This window comes from Physella acuta, unplaced genomic scaffold, assembly GCF_028476545.2.
Source record: "Physella acuta isolate Inbredline_101_S28 unplaced genomic scaffold, ASM2847654v3 ptg001792l, whole genome shotgun sequence".
Taxonomy (NCBI): domain Eukaryota; kingdom Metazoa; phylum Mollusca; class Gastropoda; family Physidae; genus Physella; species Physella acuta.
In genome coordinates, this window is record NW_026733302.1 from 1 (window position 1) to 15335 (window position 15335).

The 15335-nt window shown below is 38.8% G+C and overlaps 1 protein-coding gene across 1 annotated transcript; it reads right to left on the reverse strand.

The window, feature by feature from the left end:
* Positions 1–503: 503 nt before the first annotated feature.
* On the reverse strand, positions 504–15335 carry LOC131930515 (uncharacterized; the record flags this gene model as incomplete). Its single annotated transcript, XM_059287041.1, has 7 exons — positions 15265–15335; positions 14263–14589; positions 11689–11741; positions 5734–5927; positions 5043–5160; positions 3235–3301; positions 504–670 (listed from the first exon to the last, which is right to left on the reverse strand). Coding segments are annotated over exons 2-7 (891 nt in total), but the record flags the coding sequence as incomplete, so codon positions are not given.

Sequence of the window (15335 nt, forward strand, 5' to 3'; positions counted from 1 at the left end):
AGAATAGAAAACTAGAATTACCATTTCTAATTAAAGTTAATATTTAAATCTATGCCTGACTGTGGGGCTTGGGTACTAAGATAGCTGTAATTATTAATGAAATACAAATCAATTTCAGAATAGAAAAATCAGAATTACCATTTCTAAATTAAAGTTGATATTTAAATCTATGCCTGACTTGGGGAATTAGTACTAAGATAGCACTTATTGTTAATGAAATAAAAATCAATTTCAGAATAGAAAATCAGAATTACCATTTCTAAATTAAAGTTGATATTTAAATCTATGCCTGACTTGGGGAATTAGTACTAAGATAGCACTTTATTAACAAATAAAAATCTACTTCAGAATAGAAAATCAGAATCTACCCCATTTCTAAATTAAAGTTGATATTTAAATTTAAAGCTATGCCTGACTGGGGGGGGGGGGGGGGGGTCTTGGTACTAAGATAGCTGTAATTATTAATGAAATAATCTATTTCAGAATAGAAAAATCAGAATTACCATTTCTAAATTAAAGTTGATTTTTAAATCTATGCCTGACTGCGGGGCTTGGGCGGTTATCCTCCCCTGCAGGGCTTCTAGTGCAGTATTGTAACTTTTATAAGCCGTATCCAGCTCAACTTTTCCGGTTTGCAGTTCGTTTAAAGTTGCTTTAATAGCTGCAGCATCTGTTGAAACAAAAATATGCAACCGGCAATATAGAAAAACAACACGAGGAATGTAATATAGAAGAACGTCTTTGTTTATTGTGTACTTGAATGTAGTTTCTTTACTTAAACTTAGCGAAGGGTGTAGAATTAGATAAAGGTGTAAGCTGTCAACAGCTTAGTCCGTATTTTCTACTACAGAGCCCTCCCACCTTGAGCCATAAAGCCAATTAGAAAGCCCACTACAAAGCCCTTTAGAAAGCCCACTACAAAGCTCATTAAAAAGCCCATCACAAAGCTCATTAGAAAGCCCACTACAAAGCCCTTTAGAAAGCCCACTACAAAGCCCTTTAGAAAGCCCACTACAAAGCTCATTAAAAAGCCCATCACAAAGCTCATTAGAAAGCCCACTACAAAGCCCTTTAGAAAGCCCACTACAAAGCTCATTAGAAAGCCCATCACAAAGCCCTTTAGAAAGCCCACTACAAAGCTCATTAGAAAGCCCATCACAAAGCTCATTAGAAAGCCCATCACAAAGCTCATTAGAAAGCCCACTACAAACCCCACTACAAAGCCCATTAGAAAGCCCACTACAAAGCCCATTAGAAAGCCCACTACAAAGCCCATTAGAAAGCCCACGACTTTTGACAATCTTTGACAACAGGTTGTGATCAAGAATATGTGTCCGCACGCTGTTGCTTTGCTTTATGAGGCCTATTTTTTAAATTAACTTTTACAAGATTATTTTTTTCAAATTTAAAAATATTTTGTTAGTAAATTTTTGTGAAAATTGATTGACGAATCTAATATTGTGTGATCTGGGGCTGAAATATTATTTTCTTCCAAAATCATTCTTGCTTGAGAATATTTCCTTATGTTGTGTGTGGTTTATGGGTGGAAGTAAGTGTTGGAATGGAACTCACAGGAGGATAGAAGTAGGCAAGCCAAGAAAATCATGGAGAATGTCCGTGGATGCTTCCACATACATCCCACACAATTAAAACACACACACCTGTATCTAATGCTCCTACATAAGTCCCCCACAGCTTTAATTCCACACCCACCTATATCTAATGCTCCTACATAAATCCCACACAATTAAAACCCACACACCTATATCTAATGCTCCTACATAAATCCCACACAATTAAAACCCACACACCTATATCTAATGCTCCTACATAAATCCCACACAATTAAAGCCCACACACCTGTATCTAATGCTCCTACATAAATCCCACACAATTAAAACCCACACACCTATATCTAATGCTCCTACATATATCCCACACAATTAAAACCCACACACCTGTATCTAAAGCTCCTACATAAATCCCACACAATTAAAACCCACACACCTATATCTAATGCTCCTAAATAAATCCCACACAATTAAAACCCACCCACCTGTATCTAATGCTCCTACATAAATCCCACACAACTAAAACCCACACACCTGTATCTAATGCTCCTACATAAATCCCACACAATTAAAACCCACACACCTATATCTAATGCTCCTACATAAATCCCACACAACTTTAATCCCACACACCTGTATCTAATGCTCCTACATAAATCCCACACAATTAAAACCCACACACCTATATCTAATGCTCCTACATAAATCCCACACAACTTTAATCCCACACACCTATATCTAATGCTCCTACATAAATCCCGCACCCACCTGTATCTAATGCTCCTACATAAATCCCACACAATTAAAACCCACCCACCTGTATCTAATGCTCCTACATAAATCCCACACAACTTTAATCCCACACCTACCTGTATCTAATGCTCCTACATAAATCCCACACAACTTTAATCCCACACACCTATATCTAATGCTCCTACATAAATCCCACACCCACCTGTATCTAATGCTCCTACATAAATCCCACACAATTAAAGCCCACACACCTATATCTAATGCTCCTACATAAATCCCACACAATTAAAGCCCACACACCTGTATCTAATGCTCCTACATAAATCCCACACAACTTTAATCCCGCACCCACCTGTATTCAATTTCTCCACATCTGCATATACACGCTCGATGCCAGTCTCGCCAATCACCCTCGTTTTGACCTTTGGCCCCATTAGAAAGCCAATATCTTTATACGGAAAACGGAACAGCAAACACATAGTTTACTAATCAAACAACCAAAGTTATAAGTCATGATATAAGTATTTATTTGTTTCATCTTTAATTTTATTTATTGATTTATTTAGTTATTTTAATTAAAAAAATGTAAATAAAAAAGCATCAGCTAATTTTATGAATTTAAGAAGTAAAAGAAAGATTAAATATTAAGATATCATGATTAATTTAAAAAAATGGAAATAAAAAAGCATCAGCTAATTTTATGAATTTAAGAAGTAAAAGAAAGATTAAATATTAAGATATCATGTTTAGATACATACGTGCATGTGGACAAAAACAGAACTAATGAAGAACTGAAAAACGAGAGCTAAAAAGAGCTTAAAATTCAACCCACAGAAAGCCAAAAGAGAGGTAACAATGAGATTATCAAAATTTGACCTTATGGGTGGAAACGTTATTAAAGTCAACTCACTGTTTAGATCGCGAACGACGACCTTGACCGTGAAGTCATATTTATACGTAGTCAAGGCTTTCACTTGCTGGTGAGCGAAACATTTAAAGAAAACAATGAATGAAAACAAATGGAAAACAAATAGAAAAATGAATGCTCTACACCAGTATGAATAACACGAAAATTAATGGAAGTATTGATGAAAAGCTAAATATTTTGGGCAACTTTTATATTTTCGAAGTGTCTACTCGGAATAAGATTTTTCGGCAAAAGATAGTTCTGCGCATGCGCAGTGGCATATGGCTAGGGTTAGGGCTAGAATGAGGGTTAGGGGTAGGATTAGGGATAGGATTAGGGATAGGATTAGGATTAGGATTAGGGCTAGGGTTAGGGATAGGATTAGGATTAGGATTAGGGCTAGGGTTAGGGATAGGATTAGGGCTAGGGTTAGGGTTAGGATTAGGGATAGGGTTAAGGATAGGATTAGGGTTGGTATTAGGGTTCTGCGGTTGTAAACACACGCATGCGCAGTACCATCGAAAACATCGCCGCTAAGTCGTAGTTTCTCTCCATTGCGCATGCGTATCGCATGCGTATCTTATTCCGACTAGAATCGGCCTTATATTTTGGCAGATCCAAGAGGTGGTTAGGCAAGATTTATTCCACCCCGTACTAAAACTTTTTTTTTTAAATTAGAGGAAATGAAGTCATATCTAAATGTAACCAATGTATTGCAATTTTGTAACTATTACGATATTTAATATGAGTTATATTACACTTAATATTTCTTATGTACAATTGTAATTGTATTAACTATATGGACCTAAAATATAATTAACTTGTTGTTTTTTTGTTAATACGACATTTTGTTTAACTGACATTGATTATTGATTCATTCGAAAGATAAATCAGTTGTTGGATTTTAGTTTATATTTAGTTTATACTTAGTTTTTATCTCACTCTCAATGTCGATACAATGAAGCCGAGAAGAATCTCTATTTTATCTTAAAGTCGATTCAGTGTAAATGAGATGTTCGTCTATTTTGTCTAAATGTCGATTCAGTGTAGATGAGATGTGAGTCTCTACTTTATCTTACCTTTAATGTCGATTCAGTGTAGATGAGATTTTATCTTACCCTTAATGTCGATTCAGTGTAGATGAGATTTTTATCTTACCTTTAATGTCGACTCAGTGTAGATGAGATTTTATCTTACCTTTAATGTCGATTCAGTGTAGATGAGATTTTATCTTACCCTTAAAGATGAGATTTTATCTTACCCTTAATGTCGATTCAGTGTAGATGAGATTTTATCTTACCCTTAATGTCGATTCAGTGTAGATGAGATTTTATCTTACCTTTAATGTCGATTCAGTGTAGATGAGATTTTATCTTACCTTTAATGTCGATTCAGTGTAGATGAGATTTTATCTTACCTTTAATGTCGATTCAGTGTAGATGAGATTTTATCTTACCTTTAATGTCGATTCAGTGTAGATGAAATTTTATCTTACCTTTAATGTCGATTCAGTGTAGATGAGATTTTATCTTACCTTTAATGTCGATTCAGTGTAGATGAGATTTTATCTTACCCTTAATATCGATTCAGTGTAGATGAGATTTTATCTTACCTTTAATGTCGATTCAGTGTAGATGAGATGTTCGTCTATTTTGTCTAAATGTCGATTCAGTGTAGATGAGATTTTATCTTACCCTTAATGTCGATTCAGTGTAGATGAGATTTTATCTTACCCTTAATGTCGATTCAGTGTAGATGAGATTTTATCTTACCCTTAATGTCGATTCAGTGTAGATGAGATTTTATCTTACCTTTAATGTCGATTCTGTGTAGCTGTGGATGTCATCTATTTTGTCCACGTCGTCAGCGTGCACGCTCAGAGATTGAGACAATTTGTCACTTGTCGAGTTCATCAACAAAATACCAACGCTGGGTGAACAGAGTCCAAATTTATAAATAAACTTCCGTTTTGTATTGTAATTTAATTTTTTTTTTAAAAATCATTTTAAGTTTGATCCTATTAAAGATCAAATTTTTTAGTTCTTGTTGCTGTATTACGTTAATTTAACATTACAATTAGCAAATGAGTTAAGTAAAAACTGTGATGTTTGTATCTAACAAAATGAGAATTGATTGCTCTACTGAAAATATAGTGGTATGTTTTATATTAACTTAGCAAAGACAGAAATAATTGCGTTACTGGAAATATAGCCTTATATTTTATTTTAATTTAGCAGCTTCAGAGATTATTGCATATTATTAATATGGGGTAATTTTTATATCGATGTCAGATATTGCGTTTGTAATGCTCTTCGTGAAAGTACGCGTTCTGCTTACATAAAAAAATTAAGAAATTTTACTTACAAATGTTAGATTTACCATATCTCAAAACCGTAGTCCCATCCTAACCCCAGATTATATGTGTATTACTGCCAACAACCTAACACCCCCAGTTTTGGAAGAGTCTATTGACTGACTACTGTAAATGTCTAAAATACTCACCAAAGAAAGACGATTAGAACCGTGACGAAAGCAAGGTAAATGTACTTGTACACCAAGATGACTTTTCGCTTAGGCCTGACTCGATTTCTATTCCTAGATCCGCAACAGCAAGCCGAGCAACAGCAACACGGAAAGATGATGAGGAACAACCACCCGACAAGTATTGCCAAAACATAGCCGAATGACAAGCTTGACTGGAGCGTGAGTCACAGGTAGGGGCACATTCAATGAGGAAATGAAATTCAAATAAAGTCAATCTTGTTGAAATTTTTTTAAAGTTCAACTTTGTTGTATAAATGAAGGGAGTTGAAATCTGTGACGTAAGTATTGGGAGGTCCTGTTTTGTGACATTAGGGGAGGACCTGTTTTGTGACATTAGGGAAGGTCCTGTTTTGTGACATTAGGGGAGGTCCTGTTTTGTGACATTAGGGGAGGTCCTGTTTTGTGACATTAGGGAAGGTCCTGTTTTGTGACATTAGGGGAGGTCCTGTTTTGTGAAATTAGGGGAGGTCCTGTTTTGTGACATTAGGGGAGGACCTGTTTTGTGACATTAGGGGAGGTCCTGTTTTGTGACATTAGGGGAGGACCTGTTTTGTGACATTAGGGGAGGTCCTGTTTGTAATAGATTGAAATAATTGTGAGGTCAAGGGAACTCACTCTTCTGTATTAGTATTATATTTATATTGTTATCTTGAGTGATGTCCCTTACATGTTGTTATCTATAAATAGTCTCTCGCCACTTCCGACTTCCTCTCTCTTTTTGCATCATGGCGTCTGTAAATAAAGGCTGTTAACACCAATGTGGCTCCTCGTCAATCTATAACATTTTGGCGACGAAGGATAAACATCTACTAGAAAGAGCACCTACTTAAGCAAAAAAGAGGTTTGCTAGAGCTTATTAGCTAATTATTTCTAGAATTATGGCGCTGTATGGCCAAATGAAAGAATTTGATGCGAATGATGAAATCATTCAAGATTACCTAGAGAGGTTAAGCTTTTACCTTGAAGCAAACGACGTGACGATAGAAGCCAAAAAGAGAGCTGTTTTGTTAACAGTCATAGGGCCTCAACAATTTAGGCTACTAAAAGACTTATGCGCACCAGCTAGTCTGAATACCAAGAGCTTTAACGAGCTGAGCAAATTGCTAACAGACCACCATGCGCCTACCCCATCAAAGTTTCTATGTCGAGCTAGATTTGACAGTAGGACTCGTCAACCAAACGAGTCAATATCAGAATATGTTGCTGCTTTACGTCATTTAAGTGAATTTTGTGAATTCGGAGACATGCTGTCTGACAGACTATGTGAAAAGTTTGTGACAGGTGTAAACAGTCCTGATATTCAAAGAAAGTTGCTGCTCGAGTCAGATCTAACATTAGAAAAAGCAATACAACTTGCAACTTCATTCCAGCAGTCATCTGATGCGGCGAGATCTTTAGCACCTTCAGAGATCCATGCAGTAAACAGCAGGTTAGTCAATAAACATCAACCCCATCAGAGCATTCCAACTTATGCTAAACAGCCTGCTCGTTCAAATCCTAGATCTAAATCTAGTAATAATTATCAAAAATGTCATCGATGCAAGGGTCCCCATGCATCTCATCGGTGCAAGTTCAAGTCTGCAACTTGTTATAAGTGCAGTAAGCAAGGTCACATTGCTAAGGCCTGCTTTGCAAAGTCTTCGTCTGTTGCTAAATCTAGCCAGTCAAGACAGTACCGCAACCAAAGGCAGCATTATGTTAACTCTCACCAAGACTACCTAACCCAACCAATGAACCACTCTACCTGTGAAAATGCTCAAACTGATTCGCAGCCGGATTTCAACCTATTCTCTGTGAAATCAATAAGTCATGCTCCCATCAATGTACCAGTTTATATCAACGGTAAGAGCATCAGCTTCCAACTTGACACTGGAGCATCGCTAACAGTCATAACAAAGAAAGATTTTGACGCTGTCACAGGAGGATCAGTGTCTCTACAGCCATGTCACAAGTGTCTAACAACATACACTGGTGACAATGTTCCGGTAATAGGAGAGTGTATGGTTCATGTAAGTTATAATGGTCAAAGTGTTAAACTTCCTCTTCTTGTGGTTGAAGGAAATGGACCGCCATTACTAGGTAGGAACTGGTTAAGTAATCTTAAGTTAAATTGGGAGAGTATTTGTTCATTGAAGAATGTAAAAGAATCTAGTCTTACTTCACTAGATAAAGTTATATCTGAAAATAAAAGTGTTTTTGGTAATCATGGATTACTAAATGATAGAACAGTGAAGTTAAGCATTAAAGACACAAATCCAAGATACTGCAAAGCTAGAGTTCCACCTTATGCAATGAGGAACAAAATTGAAATTGAGCTAAGTAGATTGGAATCTAATGGCATTATAAAGAAGGTAGACTATTCCGATTGGGCGTCACCCATTGTGCCAGTGTTAAAGAAGGATGGTTCTATAAGAATTTGTGGAGATTATAAAACTACACTGAATAAGCAAATAGAGCTAAATAGGTACCCTATTCCTAACATTGAGGAAATCTCTTTGAATTTGGCAGGAGGAGACAAATTCACTGAATTAGACTTTAGTCATGCTTACACTCAACTAGAACTGCATCCAGATTCAAAAGTCTATACGACAATAAACACACATAAAGGACTCTACCAATATGAAAGACTATGTTTTGGCATATCATCTAGCCCTGGAATTTTCCAAGCTGTCATGGACAGTATTTTTAAGGACATTCCAAATGTTTGTGTGTACTTTGACAATGTGTACATAACTGGTAAGAATGACACTGAACATCTTAAAACACTTGATAAAGTCTTGAAAATTGTTGGTGAAAAAGGTTTAAAGATAAACAAAGATAAATGTCAATTCATGTTGACAGAAATTAGTTTTCTTGGTTATATATTGAGCAAACAAGGCATCAGACCTCAACCTGAGAAAACAAAAGCCATTAAAGAAGCACCCAAACCTGAAAATACCCAACAACTAAGAGCTTTTTTGGGCTTGATAAATTACTATGCAAAGTTCATAGGAAATCTGTCTGGTAAACTATCACCACTGTACAAGCTGCTACAGAAAAATGCAACTTGGCACAGGGGTAAACAACAAGAAGCTGCTTTTAATACAGCAAAAGAGGCTTTGTCTGCTGACACCTTACTAACTCACTATGACCCAGGGAAAAGACTTATATTAACATGTGATGCTTCACCAGATGGTGTAGGAGCAGTCTTGTCCCACATGGATGAGAAGGGTGACAGACCCATTGCTTTTGCCAGTAGATCTTTGAACCAGGCTGAGAAAAATTATTCTCAGTTAGATAGGGAAGGCTTAGGCATCATTTTTGGTGTTAAGAAATTTCATAAGTTTCTGTTTGGTAGGAAGTTCACCATCTTTACAGATCATAAACCATTGCTAGGTTTATTTGGAGAAAACAAAACCCTACCTGAGCATGCCTCACCAAGAATTCAAAGATGGGCTATCACACTAACTGCATACAATTATGAATTGAAATACAAACCTGGATCTGAGAATAGTGCAGATAGTCTTAGTAGATTACCTTTAAAAAAACCAAAGCCTGAGCTATGTACCAGAAGATGTATTTGTTCTCTTCACTATCATGGATAACTCCAATATAAATGTGAATGATATTAAAAGAGAAACACAAAAAGATGAGTGCTTAATAAAAGTATATGAGTACTGTAAGAATGGTTGGCCTGAAGAGTCTGTGAATGATGACTTAAGGCCATATTAAATAAGAAATAAAACCATTTGTGAAGATAATATAAATGATGGAGAAGATGCAGTCCATTATCAGTCAGAGTTGCCTAAACAAAGTATTTGTAACTTAATAAATGATTATGGTGATATGGCAATTTCAAATGTTTTAAAGAGAATACATTAGTAAGAAGGAATGTGATCATCAAACAACTTTGCTAACATCATTAGCACTTACAGAAACTAAAAGGGTAACATCAAACAGAAGAAGCTAAATGTGACAATGGAAGAGTAAACGGGTTATTAGCCAAATACCGCACAACTCCTCATATAACAACAGATGTTGCACCATGTGAATTGCTATGTGGTAGGAAAAATAAAACTCATCTTGACCTACTACATCCAACTGTTCAAAGGTCTGTTTCCCAACATCAACATACACAAAAAGTAAATCATGACAAATCATCCATTGAAAGAGAATTTGCAGTTAATGATAATGTGTATCTAAGAAATTATGGGAGAAAGGAAAAATGGATACCAGGTCAAATTGTTCAATGTACAGGACCTGTGTCTTATAAAGTAAAAGCAAATGATGGACTTATTGTCAGTAGACATGCAGACCAGTTAAAAATAACTTGTGCAGATAATAAGTGTGAATCTGTCAATCCCACCAAATCTGATCAGTTCACACCAACTCAGTTTGTCCAACAACCAAGTTCTGTTGATATGAGTAAACCAAGTTGTCTGGAGTCAGAAAATGTAAATTCTGGAGTTAATGATTTAAATCCTAGACCTCCTGAGATAGAGAATCCAGATGGTCAGAATATTGAGTCACCAAATCAAAGGCCACTGAGAAGGTCAAGCAGGACAATCAAAGTCCCAAATAAGTTAGACCTATGATTTTAAAGGTCAAAAGGACTTTGACATCATTGTTTTGTATCTTGATTATGTTGTAGCATATTGTGCATTGTTTGTAAGGATGTAATCTACCATAGTGTTCATGTTACAATATAATTGGTGATTTTAGGATAATATCAATTGTTCTATTGAGAGATGTGTTATTGTGTTCTAAGGGTAAAGGGATGTGATAGATTGAAATAATTGTGAGGTCAAGGGAACTCACTCTTCTGTATTAGTATTATATTTATATTGTTATCTTGAGTGATGTCCCTTACATGTTGTTATCTATAAATAGTCTCTCGCCACTTCCGACTTCCTCTCTCTTTTTGCATCATGGCGTCTGTAAATAAAGGCTGTTAACACCAATGTGGCTCCTCGTCAATCTATAACACTGTTTTGTGGCATTAGGGGAGGACCTGTTTTGTGACATTAGGGGAGGTCCTGTTTTGTGACATTAGGGGAGGACCTGTTTTGTGACATTAGGGGAGGTCCTGTTTTGTGACATTAGGGGAGGTCCTGTTTTGTGACATTAGGGGAGGTCCTGTTTTGTGACATTAGGGGAGGTCCAGTTTTGTGACATTAGGGGAGGTCCTGTTTTGTGACATTAGGGGAGGACCTGTTTTGTGACATTAGGGGAGGTCCTGTTTTGTGACATTAGGGGAGGACCTGTTTTGTGACATTAGGGGAGGTCCTGTTTTGTGACATTAGGGGAGGTCCAGTTTTGTGACATTAGGGGAGGTCCTGTTTTGTGACATTAGGGGAGGACCTGTTTTGTGACATTAGGGGAGGTCCTGTTTTGTGACATTAGGGAAGGTCCTGTTTTGTGACATTAGGGGAGGTCCTGTTTTGTGACATTAGGGGAGGTCCTGTTTTGTGACATTAGGGGAGGTCCTGTTTTGAACCAATGTGTGATTATGGATTGAGGGTGAAATCGATCAAAGCAATGCCATTTCTGTACATTTTAGTACGAATATCCACGTGATTCAAGTGAAATGGTTAATGTGACATGGGTGTGGTTAATGTGACATGGGTGTGGTTAATGGGACATAGGTGTGGTTAATGTGACATGGGTGTGGTTAATGTGACATGGGTGTGGTTAATGTGACATGGGTGTGGTTAATGTGACGTGGGTGTGGTTAATGTGACATGGGTGTGGTTAATGTGACGTGGGTGTGGTTAATGTGACATGGGTGTGGTTAATGTGACGTGGGCGTGTTTAATGTGACGTGGGTGTGTTCACTGTGACATGGGTGTGGTTAATGGGACATTCTCCACATTCTAGATTGATAAAGTTTTGAGAATCTGGTTCAAAATTTCCAAAGTAAAAAAAAGAACTCACATGTATTAACACTAGCAAAAAGTTCGGTTTCGCTCGTATTGCCGTCACGAGATCTACAGACAAATATGCATAATATATAAATGCAACTTTTAATACACAAAACCCAATTAATTGTTTTGTGTCTTTTTTTTTTTTTTGCATCTGTAAGCATATGTGTATTCTTGATTGTGTGTTGTTTTAAAAATTTAAAGTTTCTAGAGTAATTTTTTTGGCTCCTTTAGCCTCCTGGGACTGTGTATCTTGTGGCCAGAGACTGTTTTGTTTTGGTGCAGGCTCAGTTGTGGCTGATCTTGCCAGTTGTACAGTGGCAAACTCTGTCACAGACCAATGTTGTTGGTACCATTTGGGCAGATTGTTTTCTGCTTCTTCTTCTTCGCCCCTCAGCGGCAACCTCGTCCTAACTCCTTCAGCGACATTGATGCCTGTCCACAATGTCTGACTCCACAATGTCTGACTCCACAATGTCTGACTCCACAATGCCTGACTCCACAATGTCTGACTCCACACTGTCTGACTCCACACTGTCTCACTCCACAACGTCTGACTCCACACTGACTCCACAAAGTCTGACTCCACAATGTCTGACTCCGCACTGTCTGACTCCACAATGTCTGACTCCACAATGTCTGACTCCACAGTGTCTGACTCCACAATGTCTGACTCCACAATGTCTGACTCCACACTGTCTGAGTCCACACTGTCTGACTCCACACTGTCTGACTCCACACTGTCTGACTCCACACTGTCTGACTCCACACTGTCTGACTCCACACTGTCTGACTCCACAATGTCTGACTCCACAATGTCTGACTCCACAGTGTCTGACTCCACACTGTCTGACTCCACACTGTATGACTCCACACTGTCTGACTCCACACTGTCTGACTCCACACTGTCTGACTCCACACTGTCTGACTCCACACTGTCTGACTCCACACTGTCTGACTCCACACTGTCTGACTCCACAATGTCTGACTCCACAATGTCTGACTCCACAGTGTCTGACTCCACACTGTCTGACTCCACACTGTATGACTCCACACTGTCTGACTCCACACTGTCTGACTCCACACTGTCTGACTCCACACTGTCTGACTCCACACTGTCTGACTCCACACTGTCTGACTCCACAATGTCTGACTCCACACTGTCTGACTCCACACTGTCTGACTCCACACTGTCTGACTCCACACTGTCTGACTCCACACTGTCTGACTCCACACTGTCTGACTCCACAATGTCTGACTCCACAGTGTCTGACTCCACACTGTCTGACTCCACACTGTATGACTCCACACTGTCTGACTCCACACTGTCTGACTCCACACTGTCTGACTCCACACTGTCTGACTCCACACTGTCTGACTCCACACTGTCTGACTCCACACTGTCTGACTCCACACTGTCTGACTCCACAATGTCTGACTCCACAGTGTCTGACTCCACAGTGTCTGACTCCACACTGTCTGACTCCACACTGTCTGACTCCACACTGTCTGACTCTACACTGTCTGACTCCACACTGTCTGAGTCCACACTGTCTGACTCCACACTGTCTGACTCCACACTGTCTGACTCCACACTGTCTGACTCCACACTGTCTGACTCCACACTGTCTGACTCCACACTGTCTGACTCCACACTGTCTGACTCCACACTGTCTGACTCCACACTGTCTGACTCCACACTGTCTGACTCCACAATGTCTGACTCCACACTGTCTGACTCCACACTGTCTGACTCCACACTGTCTGACTCCACACTGTCTGACTCCACACTGTCTGAGTCCACACTGTCTGACTCCACACTGTCTGAATCCACACTGTCTGACTCCACACTGTCTGACTCCACACTGTCTGACTCCACACTGTCTGACTCCACACTGTCTGACTCCACACTGTCTGACTCCACACTGTCTGACTCCACACTGTCTGACTCCACACTGTCTGACTCCACACTGTCTGACTCCACACTGTCTGACTCCACACTGTCTGACTCCACACTGTCTGACTCCACACTGTCTGACTCCACACTGTCTGACTCCACACTGTCTGACTCCACACTGTCTGACTCCACACCGTCTGACTCCACACCGTATGACTCCACAATGTTCTGTCTTGGACCTGCTACTCCCCCATGTGTTATGTCTGCTTGCCTCGTGTCTCGTTTGCAGACACCTCTGTAATTTGTACCATTGTACCATCTATATTGGAAAAAGCTCACAGGGTCGATAAGTCTGAACAACTAAGGATGTGAGGCCTCAAGCTAGATTGTAGACCAACAGAACTCAAGGTTGCTAATTCTGTAAAACGAAGGCTATTCGGTTTCAAAAATGTAAATATCCCAACCCCATCAGCATTTCTTCCAGGCATCTCTTCAGGGGGAACCCCCCCCCCTCCCCCCCCCCCCCCCCCCAAAGAGTCTACCCCCACCCCCCTTCCCCACGAACGAAATGGAATTTATATAGAAAATATATACTTTTAACAGTGTCCGCACTGCCCCCCCTCCCCACCCTGGACAAAAAAGTCTTGAAGAAACACTGATTCCCCACAGTACCCAAGGCCGGTAACTCACCGCTAGTGAAGTCGTCCCCCAATGAAGTATCCACAACGCTGGCGGCTAATTCATAAAAAGGTCCTATCGCCCCCTCGTCCTGAATATTGGACGCGTCTTTGGCCTTGTACGTGTGGTTGTCCCGTACCGCGACAAACAGTATCGTTCCGTTCTCGTACGCGATGTCCCCGTAATCGTCCCTCAGTATCGGATCGGTGAACACGTTGACGTTAACTTGCGCTTGCGCAGTGAGAATTAGGGTGAGGAAAACAACAGCCATACAGCTAGGCCTAATGTATTTCATCCATGCCATATGTTTCGGTTGCTATGTTGAGGAAATGTCTTTATCTGAAAACAAGACCAAAATATTTTAAGAAATATAGTATGTTAGTTTGATTTAAAATCGCTCTTAGGCTTTAATTTAACCTACCTATGTCCCCCCCCCCCCCCCCCCACACACACACACACATTCAAGCGATGATAAAGAAATAAAAATATACAACAGTAAAATTGTACTAGGAAAATCTAAAAACGGCTAGAATAAGACAGTAAAGTCTAAATTTCTTTTTTTTTTTTAAATTGAAATAAAAATCCCCTTAAATTCGTTTGGACATACACTTTTGGTTTAATTACTTATTATTAGATTCTCTGTCTCATTAATGATTAAACCATTCACATAAACCAAGGTGGTTTGGTATACGAAATAATATAAGCTACAGCCATATATCATCGAGGCTATACCTTCACGTCACCTTTGTCATAAGACTCAAATAGATCTATTTTTTTTTCTTCTACAATTTGAATGTTTTATTAAAATATAGTTATTTAGATATAGATATCTAGATACTCTATTTACATTTCTTACTTTGTAAACGGCTAGTGTGAAAAAAAGAATATTGGACGTATGATTGTTTCTGTTTAAAAAATGAACTTCTATTATAATTTTCTGACATACAGGCTTTTAATGAAGAGGTAATAACGTGACATCGTACCACTAATAAAGAGAAATAAAGACCAACTTACGGTACTAAGCTTCATGCGTGCTTGTATTTTAAAACAGCATCTACTCTATGTGCAAACTTATTACATCCCCC